Below are 19,665 nucleotides of genomic sequence, written 5' to 3'. Positions count from 1 at the left end.
AGATTACGGTAAATAAAAAAAAAATACCCGTAGCAACATTTGAAAAAAAACACAAAGTCGTAAAATATTGAATAAAATTAATAATAAATGTTGATATTTACTATATACTGTATATATATATAATAGGGCGAACGAGATATAGGGCGAACGAGAATAATGGCGAACGGACCCTGCGCGAACGGACTCATGCGAACAGGTAGACAGGGCGAACGAACCTGATACCGTTATATACAGGGATAGTCATGATAGTCGGGGTGCGGATAATTATTAGGGTAGGTTATAAGAAAGCAATCATTATTGGGAGTTTACGGGGTATAAGATTGCATCGGAGATCATTTTCATTGTTAGATTGTTCACTCTTATTCTTACACATTATTTGAAAAACTAGTTTTCGAAACAAATTAATCGAATAAAATGATTTTTGTAGATTTAATAGTTTACATATTTACTGTATTTATAAAATTAAAAAAAAAAAACACAAATAATTTTTCCTCTGCATAGTAAAGGGCATCTCATCATTAATCTAAATCATGTAAATACATGTAGTATTTACTTTCATTGACATCTAAAATATCACTATATACATTATCAATGTGCCAAAAAAGTATGAGGTTGATTGTTGATAGTCTGAAAACACCATATTCCTTTAAAGAAAATATGGAAAAGCAAGTACATGTACCAAATATTGAGGGACTGTATCCTTTCTTCGTTTTGGTAGAATAAATCTTAAAAACAAATGTAAACAAATATGGCAGCGCCCTGTGTGTAAGAATTGACAGTCTGTAAGTTTAACATATGGAGGTTTCCAAGTTTAATTTTCAGACTTTATGACACTACCTTCGATAATTTTTTCTGAGAATGTTTCAGTTATATGCATTTTACACTGATATTGTACTGAGTACCTCAGCATGTCAAAAAAAGTGATGATGTGTCATTCACGATTCCCATATCAACAGATCAAGCATGTGCTCCTGTTTTACATGTAGAAATTTTTTTTGTCTAATATAATCTCCCTTTAATATATTTATGACTAGCGTACTTTCAGAAAGCTCTCGCTTTGGTCTCACTCGTCGGTAGGGCTGGGTCTGTGGGCATTTGCTAGAGATTTCGAATTGCGATATGTACTGCGATATTTTAACTGTATTGCGATATGTATTGCAATATTTTCAATAAAAATTAAAATGGTATTTTCTTATTTTATTAACTTCCATTTACATGGAGAATGTACATATCATCATGATAAGTGGACGTAGAAAAAACATCTTGTTGATTTAATAATAGTTATGCATCAAAATGAACCCATACAATGGCTTTGCCTTTCTGTGGCACAATCGCACACATTTCTGGCAATTTTTACTTTATATTTTAAAACTCCCCGTTTGAAAAGCGGAAGGTGTATAGTGATGGGGGTGTCCGTTCTTCCGTCCATTGTGTTTTGGGGTACCCATCTCTTATCCGCAACACCGGCCTCTTATACCACAGAATGAAATTTAAAATGAGGCTTTCACAGATTTTTTTGTAGCATAGTGCCATTGTGCACCTCCTATTTTACTTTTTTTTAAAAAAAATTTTCATTTGCCTCTCAGTATTATGTTAAGCAAACCAACTTGTTTGTCCTGTCATTTTTAGGATTATGATGAAGAATTGAGTCAATTTTTTTTATTTTTGGTTTGAATATTTAAAATTTTCATCACAGTGGTACATTTTTATCACTTCATAATGATTTAACTGAACTCTCAGAGCCCCTGTGTAGAGGATTATGGTATATGTACATGTAGCTTACTTATATGCTATACCTTTAATAGTTACATTAAGTTGTAGCTATGTGGACTAGTAACATGTGGATTTTATGTGCTTGGGGATCTTGTGAGACCCAATATTACCTGGTAATGTCCCCCTTTCATGAATTTACTATTGTACCATATTTCTTTAATGGATTTAGTGCAATGAAGGGGACCCTCAAACCTAAAGAAGGATTGGGGTTTCAGAGATTGTTAGAATCATTCAGGCTTGTAATACTGAGAAATATCCTTAGTACAATCAAAGAGAAAAAAAATCATTGGAAAAGGGGGAATCAGAAAATGATTCATTTAATGTATAATTCCCTGATATCCTTATATTTGTGGGAATGAAAGCTGCTCTGCATCATGAAAAATACTTAGGGGACCTCTTTTCCAGCTTGAATGGGTTGGGGGGGGGTTTAGAGAGAGTCTGAAAATCTTAAGGGCTGGATATATCCCTTGCCACTTAAATCTGACTTCTTTTGTCTTACGGTAGTTTCAATTTCTTAAGTGTGGTGCAATAAAGTAACCTTTATCTTTAACATGTATTCCTCTGACAATTAATGTCTAATTGTTCTAAGATAATTAAATTTACCAATACACCTAGTTGCATAAAAAAAAAAAAAATAAAAAAAAAATAAAACCAAATATTGATATAAAGTAGGAACCCCTGCATATTTCTACAAGGAAAACTTGATATGAACTTCAGCAATATACTTTCTTTTATTGGGGTTTACCAGTAATTTTGAGATATCTGGGTATTCAAATCATAAAGATAGAAAAGTTTTAAACTTATAGAATCAAAAATGACACTCTCAGTGTCTCACTTGGACATAACCTTAAGCTTGGTACTGTTAATAATTTTTTATTCGTGAGAACTTTATTTTACGCGCAATTATACAAGACTGTCTCCTTGTGAAATTTTCCTTCTCGAATATATTTTATTAGTAAATTAAGATAATATAGGAAAATAGTCAAAATTCGTGAAAATTTTGTCTCTGATCCCTTATAAATGCAATATACCCATCTCGTGAAAATAAGGTGTTGTGAATACTTGGTGATCTACAGTATTAGACATACCCATTTTTGAGATATGCAGTTAATCTATAGGAGGTAAAGTCGAAATTCCTAAATTTGCAAAGTATTAATTTTTTTACCAGTGTTTTAATCAGAATTCTTTTTTTTTGGTGGTGCTGACATTTTTTAAAAAAAAAAAGAATGTAAGTGAAATTTACTAATATTTTTTTATATACATGTAATACTATACATTTATTGACTGGGTTCGAGGGCAACATGCGTTTATCGGATCCTAGAACCAAACTGTTTGCCTGAGGCCGTTAGACCTCAGGCAAGCAGTTTGGATCAAGGGGTCGACAAAACGCATTTTGCCCAAGAACACAGTCAGTAATTGTTTTGTTATACCTTTTACTTTTTATTTTGACATAACATGATGTAAATTTTGTTTACCCGCACTGCGGTTTTAAACTTGGTCAATTCCGTAAAGTTCTGTCCAACTCCAACGAATGCAATTAAGATACAGCTGACCTCGCCCACACTGTGACGTAAGCGGTCCAACATCTCATCGACTGGTCCAATATCTCCTCTGCGGTCAAACATCAATTTTTTTATGACCGCTCAGTAAACATTTCCAAGGTTTTACTGAGCGGTCATACTTCTATATTTTTTAGTATTAAATTATATAGGAAACAATATTTAAAGATATAACAATATGTACATGTATTTTTGTTTTTAGTGATGACTCAGTTTGAATCACATATTATTCAATCATATATATACACACATTGTATAATGTACTAAGTGTTTTTATGCTCAGATGTCTTCCATATTTGGTAAAAAAAAACACACACCAGAAATTAAGAAGGCAAAAGGAATGATGCATTAAACATATGGTATATTATCTTTATAATTTATTGCCTATTATCAGATTATATAATTTATTTGTTTGAAATTTAAGAAATTATCACTGTTTGGTATAAAGTCAATATCACGTTATAAGTAGTATATGGGAATTAATAAAGGTACAAAAGAAGGACAAATACATATATGTAAACACTGTACTAAATTCTTTTATAAAGATTTATAACAAAATATAAAGATAAACTTTTCAGTACATTGAAAAAAAGAGACATTAGATTACCAATAGTTTTTTTAACACCAGAAAATATCAAAATATTGTGCATGACTGTTAATACTGATGTGCATTTGCAGTTATTTTTATTTAATGTGAAATAAAAATGTTTATAAAAGATTTCTGTGAAGAATCTTGATACATTTACTTAAGAATATGATTCAAATAACAAATATTTACTTTTGTAATCAGAACTGCATGACCTCTACTTGTTAGGAGAATTATCACTTGATGGCCACAGTACAGGAATACTATGATTCATGTTTCCTGGTAAATACGGCACCTGTAAAGTACAGGCTTAACTGGTTTGACCAGAAATAAGTATATTAGTGACATAAACAGGTTTTAAAACAAAAGAAAACATGTCATTGGGTACTTGTAGTACTTAAAGGTCATGCAATTGTTGTGTCAGGATATTCTATATAGTCAGTGGATCATATGTTTTCTAACAGGATTTTTTCCAGACATTTTTAGACATATGATAAAGGTAGAATGCATATAAATACAATTATTTGTAGTCAATGGTTATTACATAGTCTAATTAAGGTTTTGGTATCAGAGTAGAGGAACTTGCAAATTTCACTGAGCATTATCCTTCACTATAAAATAATTAATATCAATCTCATTAAAAAAAATTATCAACTTAGAATTGCAGGAAAAATTCTAATTTGTCTCTAGTGGGATTTCATAGCAGTGAAATTTGCAAGTAAAATGGAAATAAAACATCCATATGTGCTACTGTATTTATGTCTTTCAGAGGAGTTATTTCCCTTAGAGTGTTCACTCTAAAGCTAGTTGTATTTTATGCCATGTATTTTAAAGTTTAAAAAAATTCTTGTATTTTCATCTGTTGAATTATTTGCTTTGCAGAATGACAGAGAGTAAACAAAAATGAAACTCCTTCGTACAGCTTTGATAAGAGCGAGAACTGCCTACAGCTACAGTACACAGTTTGTATTGAAACAGGGGCATAGGAAATTGTTCTTCTGGTAATATCACACACACACACACACACACACACAGAGAGAGAGAGAGAGAGAGAGAGAGAGAGAGGCAGGGGAGGGGGGTGACCCTGGTCTTTGCATTAGAAAATCTAGCTCTTATGCAAACTTCAGGTTTTAATTTTTTGCAAATATTGCATTTCCCTGCCTAAAGCATGGTATCCTTTAATACAATATATATATCCCCCCAACAATTGTTACTTCCTTTTCCTTTCAATGGTTCCAGACAGCCCTCTGTGGCCTTGGAATGTCACATTTTCTATCTCACTCCTTAACATAAAGGGGCATAAATCTTACCAGCTTTTACTATATAAATTATACTTTAACAATAATCACAAGTTAGAGCTGTTGAAAGGTATATAAATAGGAGTACAAGTGAAAAAAGATTTAATTGCCATAAACTGGAGGATTTTTTTTTTCAGTTGATGGATCTGTAGCTCTATGGTATATGTTTAATTTTATTTCCCAGAGAGCTACAGTTCTGAGCTTGTATTATACCATGAGATCTGATTAATGACATATTGCATAAATTAACTAAATCCTTCAGTTAGTACATTGATACAAAGTTTATTTCATTTTCATTTTTTTAATTTTGCTTGTTACAGGTCATGTGGTGCTGTGTCAGTTGGAATTGCTGGAGTGTCAATCATATGTCACCATAGCAACAGCAACACGGTGAGTTCAAGTAAACCAGCTACGATCTGTAGTGCTATAAAATCTATTTTCAGTTAAAAAAAAGTTTCTGAAGCTGATTTCTTAGTTTAACCAAGTTATGAGGAAGCATTATCAAAGAAGATTTGATATTGCTTCCTCATATCTCTGCTTCAAAATTGATATAAATTCATTATAACCTTGTTTGCTATAAACAAGCTTCACAGTAGAATAATTGAGTTGTACAGACATATATACTGTGGAATTATTTTAATTCATGGGAGTCAATGTTTTTGGGCAAGCTAAGTTTTACTTGTTCGTGGGGATGTAATTTCGTGGGTTACTCGTTTATATGGTAGATACAATGAATCAATTTTCTACAAGATAAACATTGGCGGGGATGTAAATTCGTGCATAAGGGTGACCCATAAAATCCATGAACATTGGTCCCCCACCAACAATGATGATTCTGCAGTATTTCAAGTTCTGAACTAGAGATTTTGATGCAGTTTGAGAAATACACTTATGATACTCTGATGTTTTATATAAACTTTCATTTTAGGTATTTGCTAACAGTGGTAGCAAACTTGATTCATCAAAATGGATGGCTGATCCAATTACAGACAAGGCACTTCTAGAAAATGTATGTTTGTTAGGACTGGTCAAGATTAAGATGCTTTATACCAGAAGATTTTTGTTCATTTTTTTAAATTCATGTTTTAAATTCATCTTATTTACCTGCTTTTATATGTAATCAAATTCTACAATGCAGAATGTATTCAATCTATGACACAAAATATTTTGAGTGTGGATTCATTAGTAGCACAATATTTTGAATTAAACAACATTCAGAATGGACATTATACTTTTACCATCATAAAAGAGTGAGATATTTTCCTCATTGTCAGAGTATTTTCAGAATTTGTGCCTCATCAAGAAAACGCAAAAAAAAACCCTTTTCATTAATACAATTGTTTCAATTTTTGATGATTTTCTAGAATAGTACCATAAGATCTGAAGATTTTTGTTTCTTATTTCAGAGGAGTTCAGACATGAAGTATAAAATGGAAGCCATGGTGATGAGAATCCAGGTATTTTGATAAAAAAGTCCCTGACCTATTTCTTTGTTTAAACAGAAACACTGAGACTTTTTTCAACTTTATGATTATTGAATATTCTTCCCATAATACTGTGTTGCATATTACTTTTCAAATAAAACTTGTTCGTTTAGTCAGAAGTTTGCAGAAAACTGGAAGAAATTGATGGAGACCAGAAATTTTTTGTAGACAGATGGACAAGAGCAGAGGTAATGGACAGAATGAATGATGATACCTAGTTAGCTGGGTTGACAACCTGTGTTTCAGTCACATCTTCTTAGTCAAAATGAAAATTCGGGGTCAGGGATTTGAATATCTTAAGGTCAGACACATTTTGTCCAACTTCAATGAAATGTACATTTTTTAACATATCAAGTGGGTTGTGATATTTGGTAAAATTACTAAAGGAGAGGGGTAATAATGTTGGTACACCGAAGTATTCAAACCAAATCCTTTTCATTGAACTTGATTGAAAAATAATATTTTTTATTTATTAATAAACATGTACATCATATCATGTAAACGTATACATGTATATGTTGTCAAGCTAAACCATATAAGTCAACTACTATAGAAGTTTTGGTTTCATTGCAGTGAACTTAGTAATGAATTGCTTATACAAACCTCTAGCTATTATGAACTTTTAGATACGATCCAAAAGCAAACTTAAGTCAAATGGGCCACACATGAGTTTTATGAGTTTGAGGAGAATTCAATTGAATTTCACAATATGATATTATATAAAACATAAGCTGTTTTATTTGTTAGGGAGGGGGTGGAATCAGCTGTGTAATGAAGGATGGCCTTGTTTTTGAGAAAGCAGGAGTCAACATCTCGGTAGTACACGGAAACTTACCCCCTCCAGCTGTGGCTCAAATGAAAGCCAGGTAAGATTCTTTTTATTTAATATAATAGTATTGTTGTTCTCAAATTCTTGTTGTTTGTTAGCTGAATTTTTTTATGCTTTTGTAATGAAACATTTAAAAAACAAATATATTTCTGTTGTAGAGGTAGGGCTTTGGAGGGCAAGACATTACCTTTCTTTGCCACTGGAGTCAGCTGTGTCATACATCCTGTAAGACTTAACATGTAATAACACTGATAGTTTACACCCTTTAAGTTTTACATGTACATGTCATACCACTGAAAGTTTACATCCTGTAAGTTTTACCTGTACATGTCATATCACTAAAAATTTTCATCCTGTAAGTTTTACATGTACATGTAATACATAAGTTTTACATGTACATGTAATACCACTGAAAGTGTACATCCTGTAAGTTTTACATATACATGTAATACCATTGATAGTTTACATACTGTAACTTTTACTTGTACATGTAATACCATTGATAGTTTACACCCTGTAAGTTTTACATGTACATGTAATACTACTGATAGTTTACATCCTGTAACTTTTACATGTACATGTAATACCATTGATAATTTACACCCTGTAAGTTTTACATGTACATGTAATACCACTGATAGTTTACACCCTGTAAGGTTTACATGCTATACCACTTGTAGTTTACACCCTGTAAGTTTTACATATACATGTCATACCACTGAAAGTATACATCCTGTAAGTTTTACATGTACTTGTCATACCTCTGTTAGTTTACATCCTGAAAGTCTAGCGTAATACCACGGAGAATTTAGTTCCTGTAAGTTTTACGTGGACATGTGATACCACTGATAATTTACACCCTGTAAGTTTTGCCTGTAATACCACTGAAAGTTTACACCCTGTAGGTTTTGCCTGTAGTATCACTAATAGTATACCTCTAAGTTTCACATGAAATCAACCTGAACTGTACACCCAGTCCCTGTAAGTTTTACGTACAATACCATTGGTAGTTTACATCTTGTAAGTGTTACTTGAATACCACTGCATGTTTACATCCTGTAAGTTTTACTTGTGATACCTGATAGTTTACTTCTTGTAAGATGTAAATAGGAAATACCATTGATAGCGTAAAGTATCTGATTTCATCGATTACACAGATCAAAGAAATACTAGTGTTTAATGGAATTTATGAATTACATTTGAATACTTGAGGTACATGTACTTCTGAATTCCAGAGAAATCCTAATGTGCCTGCGATCCACTTTAATTATCGGTACTTTGAGGTGGTGGATGAGAAAGGAAAAGTCCACTGGTGGTTTGGTGGAGGAACAGATCTGACACCAAATTATCTCTATGAAAAGGTTTGTTATATGCTCAGAAAAAATGCTTTCATGCATAAAGCATATTTAAAGTTTAGAATCTTTAGGTTGATCAGAGTATTATTTGTGTAAAATATCAATCTGGACCCCATTTTACAAAAGAACTTACAAATAAAACCAAAATTTTAGCTGCTGTCTTTGAAAATTAATCATTCTGTTAAAAACCGCTTGCATAAAAATATCTTTCAGAAGTCTTTTTAAAAAGATAAATACTTTTTTTTAATTAATGCACGGAAGAAAGTTATTGCAAGTTACGTTATGGTCTTAGTAGTAAGTTCTTTTGTAAAATAGTACCCACTAGATCCCAACTCTTAATGGATTTACAGGTCATTTTTTTTTAGAGGTAGTATTGTTAATATGAAAAAAATTGTACTTGATAATTTTTCTATGTGTTTATTAATATGAACATTTATTTGCTAACTAAGAAAGTATGTTTTATTATAAATGCTATAGAATGGCAATTTATGAAGTTTAATCTGTCCTCAGGATGCTGTTCATTTTCACAAAACACTAAAAGAAGCTTGTGACAAACACAATAAAACATTTTATCCAAAGTTTAAGAAGTGGTGCGATGAGTACTTTTATCTTCCTCATAGAGGTAAATATTTTCTTTCTACATGTCTATAATAATCTGGATTTGACTTTATTACAATGATACTTTCCATTTTGTTTTGTGAATTGAAATCTTAATGTATGTATTGTAGGTGAAACACGGGGCATAGGAGGAATTTTCTTTGATGATTTAGACAACGAACCTCAAAGTGATATGTATGAGTTTGTACAGGTACATTACATGTCCATTGAATTTACATGTATTAGGATGAAAATTGAGAGGAAAAAAACATTGCTTACAGACAGATTTTTTCAATAATTTTTTTTTCCGATGCAGCTAGCACATCATTTTTTTTCTCACCAAATTAGATCAATAGAAAATACAAAGCTGTTGTTTTAGAAATAATTATCACTTACTGTTCATTTTCTGAAAAAAAAGAGAGTAATCCAAAATTTAAAGAACATTTATGAACAGAGTTGTCTCTCTTGTTACAGACTTGTGCTGATGCTGTTTTACCGTCCTACATTCCAATCGTAGAGAGACACAAAAATGATGGCTACTCTCATCCAGAAAGGTAACAAATGTCAACATTAACCTCCTTCAAACCTCCTTGTTTTGTCTTTGCTAAGCAAAACACCTCTTAAACAAGAGGCCCAAGGGCCTTAACGGTCACCTGAGTATAATACAACAATTTAGAAGTTAAATAAACTGACAGATGACGCATTGTTGCCCTAAAGCAAGAGAAGTAGGAAGATCAGGATCAACAAAATAATTAGTCTAGTATTCAGTATCAACTCATAAATTAAGTTCTCATCTGTCCCCACTTAACACTATCACCATGCAGACTATTAACAAACTATTAGTGCTTCTGTACTATTTTTAAACCCATATTAAGACCTCTAGCATTGACCTCTCTTATGGTCTTTGAAGAACTTTTAATGAGATAAGTTACTTTTGTCTCATTTTTATTTATCTATTACTTACAGGTCTACCTGATTATTAAAACTAAGAAAGTACTTTTTGAATTATACGATAAACATTCTTGCATAATTATCTTATTCTATTAACCTTTCAAATACATTATTTACAGTGATTAATTATCAAAGGTGAATGGAAAAGGGGAATAACTTCTCTCAGTAGAATACAAGTTAATAGAGCCCTGTCCAGGACCAGAATGCTTAGACGAATGGTCCAGATGTTTAAAAATCTGGTAGAAATACGCTTACTCATATCATTTAAACTTTTACTCAGTTTGCTTCCAATATGCCCAGAAACAGAGAAGAATTTCACAGGTACAATGCATTTTCACTACAGATTCAACAAAGCCTTACCCTAATACCAGAACCCAAGACCAAGGGTCAAGAAATTTACAAATTTGGAAGAGTTACCCTCATCATCATAACTATGGACTTCAAAGAATTAACACTTTTCCACTATATTATCAAAAGCCCCCCCCCCCCCCCCCCTCGTTATGCCAGAACCCCTGACCCTAGGACCACAAGATTTAAAAATTCTGTTCAAAGTTCTCATTTTCATCATAGCTAAGCAATTTATTTATCAGCTCAACACTAAGGAGCAGACAGGATTAATTAATGATTAATTAATAGAATTAATGCTTTTTCACTATACAATCAATAGAGCCCCCCCCCCCTCCTCAAGAACCCCAAAAACTGAGGCCATGTATTTAAAAATTTTGGAAGAAGCATCCTTGTCTATCTTAATCATGCACTTAGTTTGTTTAAATAATCTCCAGTAGCAGAGAAGAAGATTTTCAAAGAATCAATGCATTTTCACTATATAATCAATAGAGCCCCATCCTAACACCAGAACCCCTGACCCTGGGGCCATGAAATTCACAATGTTTGAAAAGGCATCCTTATACATCATAACCATGCACTTAGTTTGTTTAAATGATACCCAGGAGCAGAGAAGAAGATTTTCAAAGAATTAAAGCATTTTCACTATATAATCAATAGAGCCCCACCCTAACACCAGAACCCCTGACCCAGGGGCCATGGCTTTCACAATTCTGGAAGAGGCCCACCTCCTCATCATAACTATGTACTTAGTTTATCACCTTAATGCCCAGGAGCAGAGGAGAAGATTTTCAAAGAATTAATGCATTTTCACTATATAGTTGATAGAGCCCCGCCCTAACACCAGAACCCCTGACCCTGGGGCCATGAAATTCACAATTTTGGAATAGGTACTCTTGCTCATCATAACTATGTACTTAGTTAGTTTATTAAATATCCAGAAGCAGAGAAGAAGATTTTCAAAGAATTAATGCATTTTCACTATATAATCAATAGAGCCCCGCCCTAACACCAGAACCCCTGACCCTGGGGCCATGAATTGCACAATTTTTGAAAAGGCACTTTTGTTCATCATAACTATGTACTTACTTACTTTATTTAATACCCAGGAGCAAAGAAGAAGATTTTCAAAGAATTAATGCTTTTTCACTATATAATCTATAGAGCCCCGCCCTAACACCAGAACCCCTGACCCTGGGGCCATGAATTTCACAATTTTGGAAGAGGCACTCTTGCTCATCATAACTATGTACTTAGTTCCTTTATTTAATGCCCAGGAGCAGAGAAGAAGATTTTCAAAGAATTAATGCATTTTCACTATATAATCAATAGAGCCCCATCCTAACACCAGAACCCCTGACCCTGGGGCCATGAATTTCACAATTTTGGAAGAGGCACTCTTGCTCATCATAACTATGTACTTAGTAACTTTATTTAATACCCAGGAGCAGAGAAGAAGATTTTCAAAGAAATAATGCACTTTCACTACATGATCTATATAGCCCCACCCTGGGGCTAGAACCCCTGACCCTGGGGCCATGAATTTCACAATTTTGGTAGAGGGCTCAATGCTTATTACAATGATGCCAACAGTTTGACTGCTTGATGTCCAGGAGTAAAGAAGAAGATTTTTAAAGATTGCATTATTTTTGGTGGTTTTAGCCCCACCCCTCAGGCCCCGGGGGGGCAGGGACCATGAAATTCATAATTTTTGTTCCCCTTCACCCATAGATGCTATATACCAAATTTGGTTGAAATTGGTTGAACGGTTCTAGAGAAGAAGTTAAAAATGTTCAAAAGTTAACGCACGACGCACCAAGACGGACAAAAACAGATAGCAGTAGGTCACCTGAGTGACTCAGGTGACCTAAAAATGGAGGAACATACATGTGGTTCTAAAGTAGGGATGTCAACGAATAGTTGACTATTCGACTATCAGTCGAATGGACCGACGATCGAATAATGAAACGACATTCGAATATTATTTAAACTAAATAAATGCAATAAATGAGTGATACATGAGATGGAATTCTCATCAAAAAAATGAGAAACAGTCTTTTCTCATAGACAGTCATTAATTTTCCTCAACAAAAAACGGTAGATTTTCCATGTACGTATAGAAAGTACAGCAATTATAAATGCTTCACTACATGTACTGCGAGAATTAATTGTCAGTTACTGCCTGTGTTGTTTTTGTAATAAATTACCAACCAATATAATGGGCTTTGTTTGTAAAATTATTCACTGGACAATTATCTTTTGCTATTTTAAGTTTGCTCAAATGCAAGGAATAAAGCTGTTTTGATACTTCGATAATTATTAAAACAATGCACTTACATTTTAAACTGTTTGAGGACATTTTGACAGCCCCCCTCCTCCATTCATAATAAGCTTTAAAAAATATCGGCTGGTAATTTTTTAATGCTTACTCAATAAAAAATGACCGCATGTACAGGCCGATTTATGAATTCTATTTACAGGGAAATAATAAATTTTGGAGAATTAGGTTTCTAAATTTATTTCATAGAATCATGCTATCCCTATCCATGCGTTACGTTACATTAATTTTGATGTTACTTTTTAAATAGATTTAAGTAAAAAGGTTTCTGAGTATGTACCAATGAAGTATAAAATAAAATTTTATTTTCAGAAAATGTTCCAAATATTCGACTATCGTTCGAATAATGCAATCAAATGATCGACTAAGGAAAATAAATATTTTGACATCCCTATTCTAAAGAATAAGTGCAATTGTGTTTGAACAGGAATTTCAACCTTTGAATTTTGTTAATGAATAATTATGTATATGCGTTTTTTTTATACACCATACTCAACAGTTTGGGTATATTAGCTAATCAGTTTATTATCAACACACATTAAAAAGTACGTTATTAGCATTTGTTTCTTTTTGTAGAAAATGGCAGCTTTTAAGGAGAGGTCGATATGTAGAATTTAATCTGATCTATGACAGAGGGACAAAGTTTGGTCTACAGACTCCAGGAGCTAGATATGAGAGTATTCTAATGTCCTTACCCAACACAGCAGTAAGTGCGATGATGGAGAACATATTTTATCAAGTGCTAAAAGCTTCTGGTATTTTATGTAATTGCGTTTCTCCCAATGGGGATGGGGGTAGAGCTGAGATTTTAGTTTGGGAGTACCTGTATTTCTGTCTGCCACAAAATCATGTTAAGAGCATAATTCTTGAACCCTTAATTGGAAGGACTTCAAACTCAAAAATATATGTATGTTGTTGCCTACACCAATAGCATTATGATTATTGAAGGTACAGTGTAAGTGAAAAGTCTTCCTATCAATCCAGAAAATATGGGTTGGGAACTGTAAAAAGTCAAATTTTATGCTATCTAGTCCATTGAAAAGATTCTTTGGTTTACAAGAGCTTAATCTGTGCACAATCAATTTTCAAACTGAGGTGGATGAATGACAAATAAGTTGATATCACAGGGATTTCCCAATTTTTGTTTCACAAATTCTTTGGTTGTTATACTGACCTAATTTGCAAATATAGCCTATCATTGAGGCAAATTTTAACTGATGTGTTTCATACCAATTGTTAGGCCATTGCATTTAAACTAATCCTGACTACAGACTACTCCATATACCTGATCAAAGCAGAGGACTTACAGCAGGTGTGTCCTGTGGACAAGGGATGCTTACTCCTCTAAGGCACCTGTTCCCACCTCCTATGTTTTCAGGGGTCCATGTTTTTGCTTTGTTCTTGATTTTAATATTATTTATAGGATTTATGAAATTGATCACTGTTCTTTATCTTCATCTTTTTTCATTACACACACGTCATTCCCAATAGTCAATTCTTAAGAAACAATGACACATTCAAAAAAAAAAAAAACCTTCAATCTGATTGGCCTCAATTTAAGCTCAATGAATAAAAAAGACAAAACAATTAGACACCATGTAGTTGTACAGGTTTTTTTTTTATCATTTTATATCTACATTTTTTCATATTATTAGGTATTTGAGGCTTTTTATTTGTTTTGTAGAATTGGGAATATAGACATGAACCAGCTCCAAATTCAGCTGAGGAGAAGATGGTCCAAGTACTAAAACAGCCCAGAGACTGGGTGTGAAAGATAAACATTTAGTTAAAAAGCCAAATATTTCTGTCTTTTGCTTATAAATATGATATAGCTTACATATTTAGTTTTAAATGTCAGTGTGGTAGATTGATTAATTTTGATTTCATTTTTTATTTATGTTTCACAGTTCACAATGATGGATAATAGGCATATTATATTACCCCGAATCTTTCTTGTCCTTTTAATCTATTTCCATTTCAATAACTCTTTCTGAAGTTAAAACTTTTTTTCCCTTTCTATGGGTCTATGCTTAAAGTGATGTGGCAATTACATTAGCCTGTCAGACCTTTTGTTGGATGCTGTTGTGACATAGACATGAATATGTTTTAACCTTTTAAAATTTGTTTTCTTTTTCAAAGTGGTATATATCCCTTTTTTACCAGATGTTCTTTATTTCTGGACAGACTTCTGATAGTTCAAAATTGACATGTTATTGCTTTACTGAAAGATAATCTATGATTTGTATACCAGCCATCATCACCAGTCATGACTTTTAACCTGAAGGTTCATACTTGATTTAAATTCTTTTGTAAGTTTATGAAAGTAGCATTATGGTTTCTCACTATAATACTTTTGTTACCTATGCATGTCTTTTGATCTTGGTCATAAAGGGGCTTGGACACAGATTTGAAGCATATTCAGTATAATGTCATGACTTACCTATTGATAGAACATTTCAGAATGATATTAGAAAATACTTCTTTTATCTGAAAATTATTGAAACTACAGCTTTTGTCTCATGTTTGATTTACATACATCGTTGCACTTTCACCAAGTAAAATTTATCCTAATTTTTTTTTAAAAAAGTGGAAAATATATTGTGTAGTAATCAAAAATATTAAAATTATAATCCAGAAAATCAACACACCAGTGTTGTCAGTTTATGTTTAGTTATGTGTGCAGGTAAAACATAACATTAACAATTATAGATCTCTTACCCATGTGTACAAACACAGATGTTTGACATTATGTTATGAAGAATATCGTTGATCAGAAATTGAATTTTAAGAATTTCCATGTAATTTTAATTCATTAAAGTTATTTTTTGAATCAAATTAGCAATTTAAAATTGTGAACAACACGGCAATGCAACTGTGCCCAGGCCCCTTTAAATTATCAGTTTTTCATAAACTGCCTTTATAATTTGTCATGATTATATCTTCCAACTTATATGGTGCATTACTTTCATGACTAACCTAAATAGCATGTTAACTTTATTTTTTTACATAATAAATGTAAATTATGAAATTGAATTGAGTATCTTAGTGATCTTTATCCAGATATGTGAATGGTGTTCATCATTGAAAGAATTTTCTTCTTTGTCTAAATGTGAAAAAATAAGAAACGCTTGATTTGTTCTGAATGATATCATTATCATCATTCTATATGATTGTTTATGAATTCTTTAAAAGAATTTCTTGACTGTTGATTTTACAAAGTTTATGAGATGTTTATAAGACATGTACATTTATACATGTATCTAGATCCTCTATATAACTAATCAGAGAAGATAAATGTAGTAAAGATAAGTACCATCAGTAACATTGTTACAAGATGACATATTAACATTTCATTTCTCATGTTTCTTGAGCATGTACATGTAAATTTAGTATTATCAAGATATATTTTATACAAATATATTTTGATTAAATATGCAGCTCAAAAAATGGATATTTATACAGAGTATGTCATGTAAACTAAATATATCAATTCATCTTCTGATCATCTGAAAAAAATAAATAATAAAGCTGTTATTCCTGCAGATAAAATGACAATGAAGATACATGTTCAACAATTTTAGTAAAAGTGCAAAATGATTGTTATTTTTGATGATATGAAAGAAGTATATCATGCATATTGTTAAAAAATGCAACAAAATATTCAGAATGGTACAGTGTATCTTGTTACAAATTGACTTCAAATTACTGAAGTGTATCAAGTGCATACCTGATGACCTTGTGTAAATTTTGTACTCTGAAGAAGTACAAGTACTTATATTTCTCTTGATGTGTTCTAAAAATGACATGAATAAATTTTCTAATTGTTTTAAGTTTTTATGTTTGCTGCTTTTTAAATATATCTGTGCCTACATCTCCATAGGAAATATTCACTTCGCCTTTTATCTCATTATAGGCACGTAATATTGTTTTAGAAAGGGGATGAGAGCAAGAAAAATAATTGACAACTTAGATTCAAAATATAATAAATAATTGTTATTAATTGTATTAGAAATTTGTACATTTGTGTATGCCATCAGGATCGTGTCATGATGACGGGGGGGGGGGGGGGGGGCAAAGGAATAAAATTGGTGTTTTCCTCCCTTTGTACCTAGAATGCAGCCGAAAAGATGACTAGAGTATTGTTACCCTGTACAGGGTATCAAAATACATTATTCATTTACTTTAAAGAAAAAAAAAATCAGCCTTGGTGCTTTTAATATGACGGATCTAAATTTTAAACGTTGATGTGGTTTTCATTTCATAGAAAATAGATTTATTGTTTTACCTTGAATAAGTTTTGTACGTATCTGCTCAAAATAAGATTTGCTCTATATTGCTAAAACGATAACATTTCTTTCACCTATGGGCCCTTTTGTTTATATCATTTTGATAGATATTTCCTGACCAGTTGTCAGAATGATGCTGTCATGACACATATACCCTTGACCTCAGAGATATACGTTTTTTGTATGATTTCATTCTAGAATCATTTCTCCTCTCAGAGGTTTTAAAAGTTGGTATTTTGGATAGCTACTGAAAGAAGTATATAAAAAGACTAAGTTTCTGTTTTGCCTCTTTAAAAAAAAGCTATCGATTACAGACACATATAGTACCATAAATTACAAAAAAATCAAACCCTTACACGTGAAAAGAAGAAAACACTTGTTGTGGCCTTCAACTCAACATTTAGATATATCGACGACGTATTGTCAAATAACAATAAGATAATAGACATCTTTCGTTTTTTCAAGTGTTTAGATCCTAAACATTCCCCAATTTAGGGAAATTTACGGTGGAATCACTGTTCTTTGGAGACCAATATAAGATCGTGGATTTCGTAGGTCACCCGTACCCACGAATTTACATCCACACATTTTTTTGTAAACGTATTAATTCATTAAATCAACCGTATAAACGAGTTACGAACGAAATTGCGTCCCCACGAACATGTAAAATTTTGCTTTCCCACGAACAATGATTCCCTCGAATTAAAATGATTCCACAGTATTGGAATAACAGTAGTTCTCTTGGTACAGAAGCATGTACAGGCCATAACATTTTAACCCTTGACTGGATTAATTGCTTGGGTGGTTGTTAGCGTCGTTTGGGCCCTTTTGTTTATACTATTTTGATAGATTTTGCCTGACCATTTGTCAGATGCTGTCATGACAAATATGCGCTTGACCTCAAAGATAGTTTTATCCCCCTAGAGTCATTTCTTATCATAGCGTTTTCTAATAGTTGGTATATTTGAGCGTTACTGAAAAAAGTATATAAAAGTTTTGCCATTTAGAAATAAACTATCGATTACAAACATATATATAGTACCATAAATCACAAAAATGCAAACAGAATGTAGTAGAAATCTTTCATTTTTGTGCGTTAGAGCCTACAGAACTACAGTGTACAATTGGAAAATGTTTGCTAATACTAAGTAACTCAGGTTCCATAAATTACAACGAACTTTATGAATGCTTGATTGTTGACGTGCGTCAAGTGTTAGAAAAATGAGTTTAATTTATTGGATATTGGTTTGTTCCTGATTATATAATTCATACTTAGTCATTGCTATTGATTTGCTGAAAATAGAGAAACTGTTATACTCATGCAGATACTAGTATGGAAACATATTTCACTTGTATTAAAATTTTCAAATTTATGGCCAATATTCGATTAAATCATGCGTTATTTTCTCATTAAAATGGCACAAGTTAATTTTCAATTGTTGCATATGTAATTGTAGTTTTCTTCATATATTTATCGGTGAGATTCATTTCACATTTTCTCTGTTTGTTATTCTCAAAGAATCAGACAATTTAATGTGGCTAACATTTAGTGACATGTTTGCATAAATCATATTGCTGCATTTATATAACGCCTGGCACATATTTTATTTCTTATTTATCATCCTTAATTCTTACCTGTACATCTAAGGTCTGCATGTGTATCAATTTTTTCTTTTATATTCACTAAAATTCACCTGCTGAATGTTACTGGTAATTAAAACGGCATAAGAATTCCTTGATAACAATAATGATTACAATTATATTTGGGATATAAAGCGTTATTTTTATTATTAGTAGGGAAATGAATTGATTCGTGAAAATAATTAGCTTATATTTGAATGAAATATATGGAGATAACGAACAATATTCAAGCTCAAAAGTCCATTAAACAATACAAAATAGGAGCAAAGCAAACACGGACCCCCAAAACATCAGAGGTAGGATCAGGTGCCATGGAGGAGTGAGCATCCCCGGCCGACCGATCACACCCGCCGTGTGCTCCTTGTCATGATCATGAAATAACGGAAAAATCCGACGACAATTCAGTGTGTAAATAGTGGCCTAACAATTAGTATGAAAAACGCCAGTCAGCATTTGACTCAATGATAAATTGTATTTGCTGACAAGGTTATTGTATCGACCATAGAACTTATAAATGAACTTAGAAATGATGACTTTAAACGAGACTGCTGATATTCTTGTTTCATCAACCTGTTTGTCAATAATTTACCTCGTTTTAGAAATTGTACATACGTAGAGCATGC

General features: G+C 32.3%; 1 protein-coding gene across 1 annotated transcript; it reads left to right on the top strand.

Annotated features, from left to right (window-relative positions):
- Positions 1 to 741: 741 nt before the first annotated feature.
- LOC133204179 (oxygen-dependent coproporphyrinogen-III oxidase-like) lies at positions 742 to 16,941 on the top strand. Its single transcript, XM_061339927.1, has 14 exons — positions 742 to 782; positions 4,801 to 4,919; positions 5,537 to 5,606; positions 6,145 to 6,225; positions 6,623 to 6,673; positions 6,814 to 6,888; positions 7,448 to 7,566; positions 7,688 to 7,754; positions 8,765 to 8,890; positions 9,395 to 9,506; positions 9,613 to 9,692; positions 9,956 to 10,035; positions 13,692 to 13,821; positions 14,800 to 16,941. Exons 2-14 carry the CDS (start codon positions 4,822 to 4,824, stop codon positions 14,884 to 14,886), a joined length of 1,176 nt encoding a protein of 391 aa, XP_061195911.1. The 5' UTR covers positions 742 to 782; positions 4,801 to 4,821; the 3' UTR covers positions 14,887 to 16,941.
- The last annotated feature ends 2,724 nt before the right edge of the window (positions 16,942 to 19,665 follow it).

This window comes from Saccostrea echinata, unplaced genomic scaffold (assembly GCF_033153115.1).
Source record: "Saccostrea echinata isolate AGI-Se365-2 ecotype Australia unplaced genomic scaffold, CSIRO_AGI_Sech_v1 ptg000052l, whole genome shotgun sequence".
NCBI lineage: Eukaryota > Metazoa > Mollusca > Bivalvia > Ostreida > Ostreidae > Saccostrea > Saccostrea echinata.
Note: the sequence above shows the minus strand (reverse complement) of the source record. Positions and strands in the feature narration are given on the sequence as shown.

Excerpts from the sequence above, each read along its gene's own strand:
- LOC133204179 (XM_061339927.1), top strand. The coding sequence starts at position 4,822 with ATGAAACTCCTTCGTACAGCTTTGATAAGAGCGAGAACTGCCTACAGC. Across the intron at positions 7,567-7,687 it reads GTGGCTCAAATGAAAGCCAG|AGGTAGGGCTTTGGAGGGCA; the intron begins GTAAGATTCTTT and ends TTTCTGTTGTAG. Across the intron at positions 8,891-9,394 it reads CAAATTATCTCTATGAAAAG|GATGCTGTTCATTTTCACAA; the intron begins GTTTGTTATATG and ends ATCTGTCCTCAG.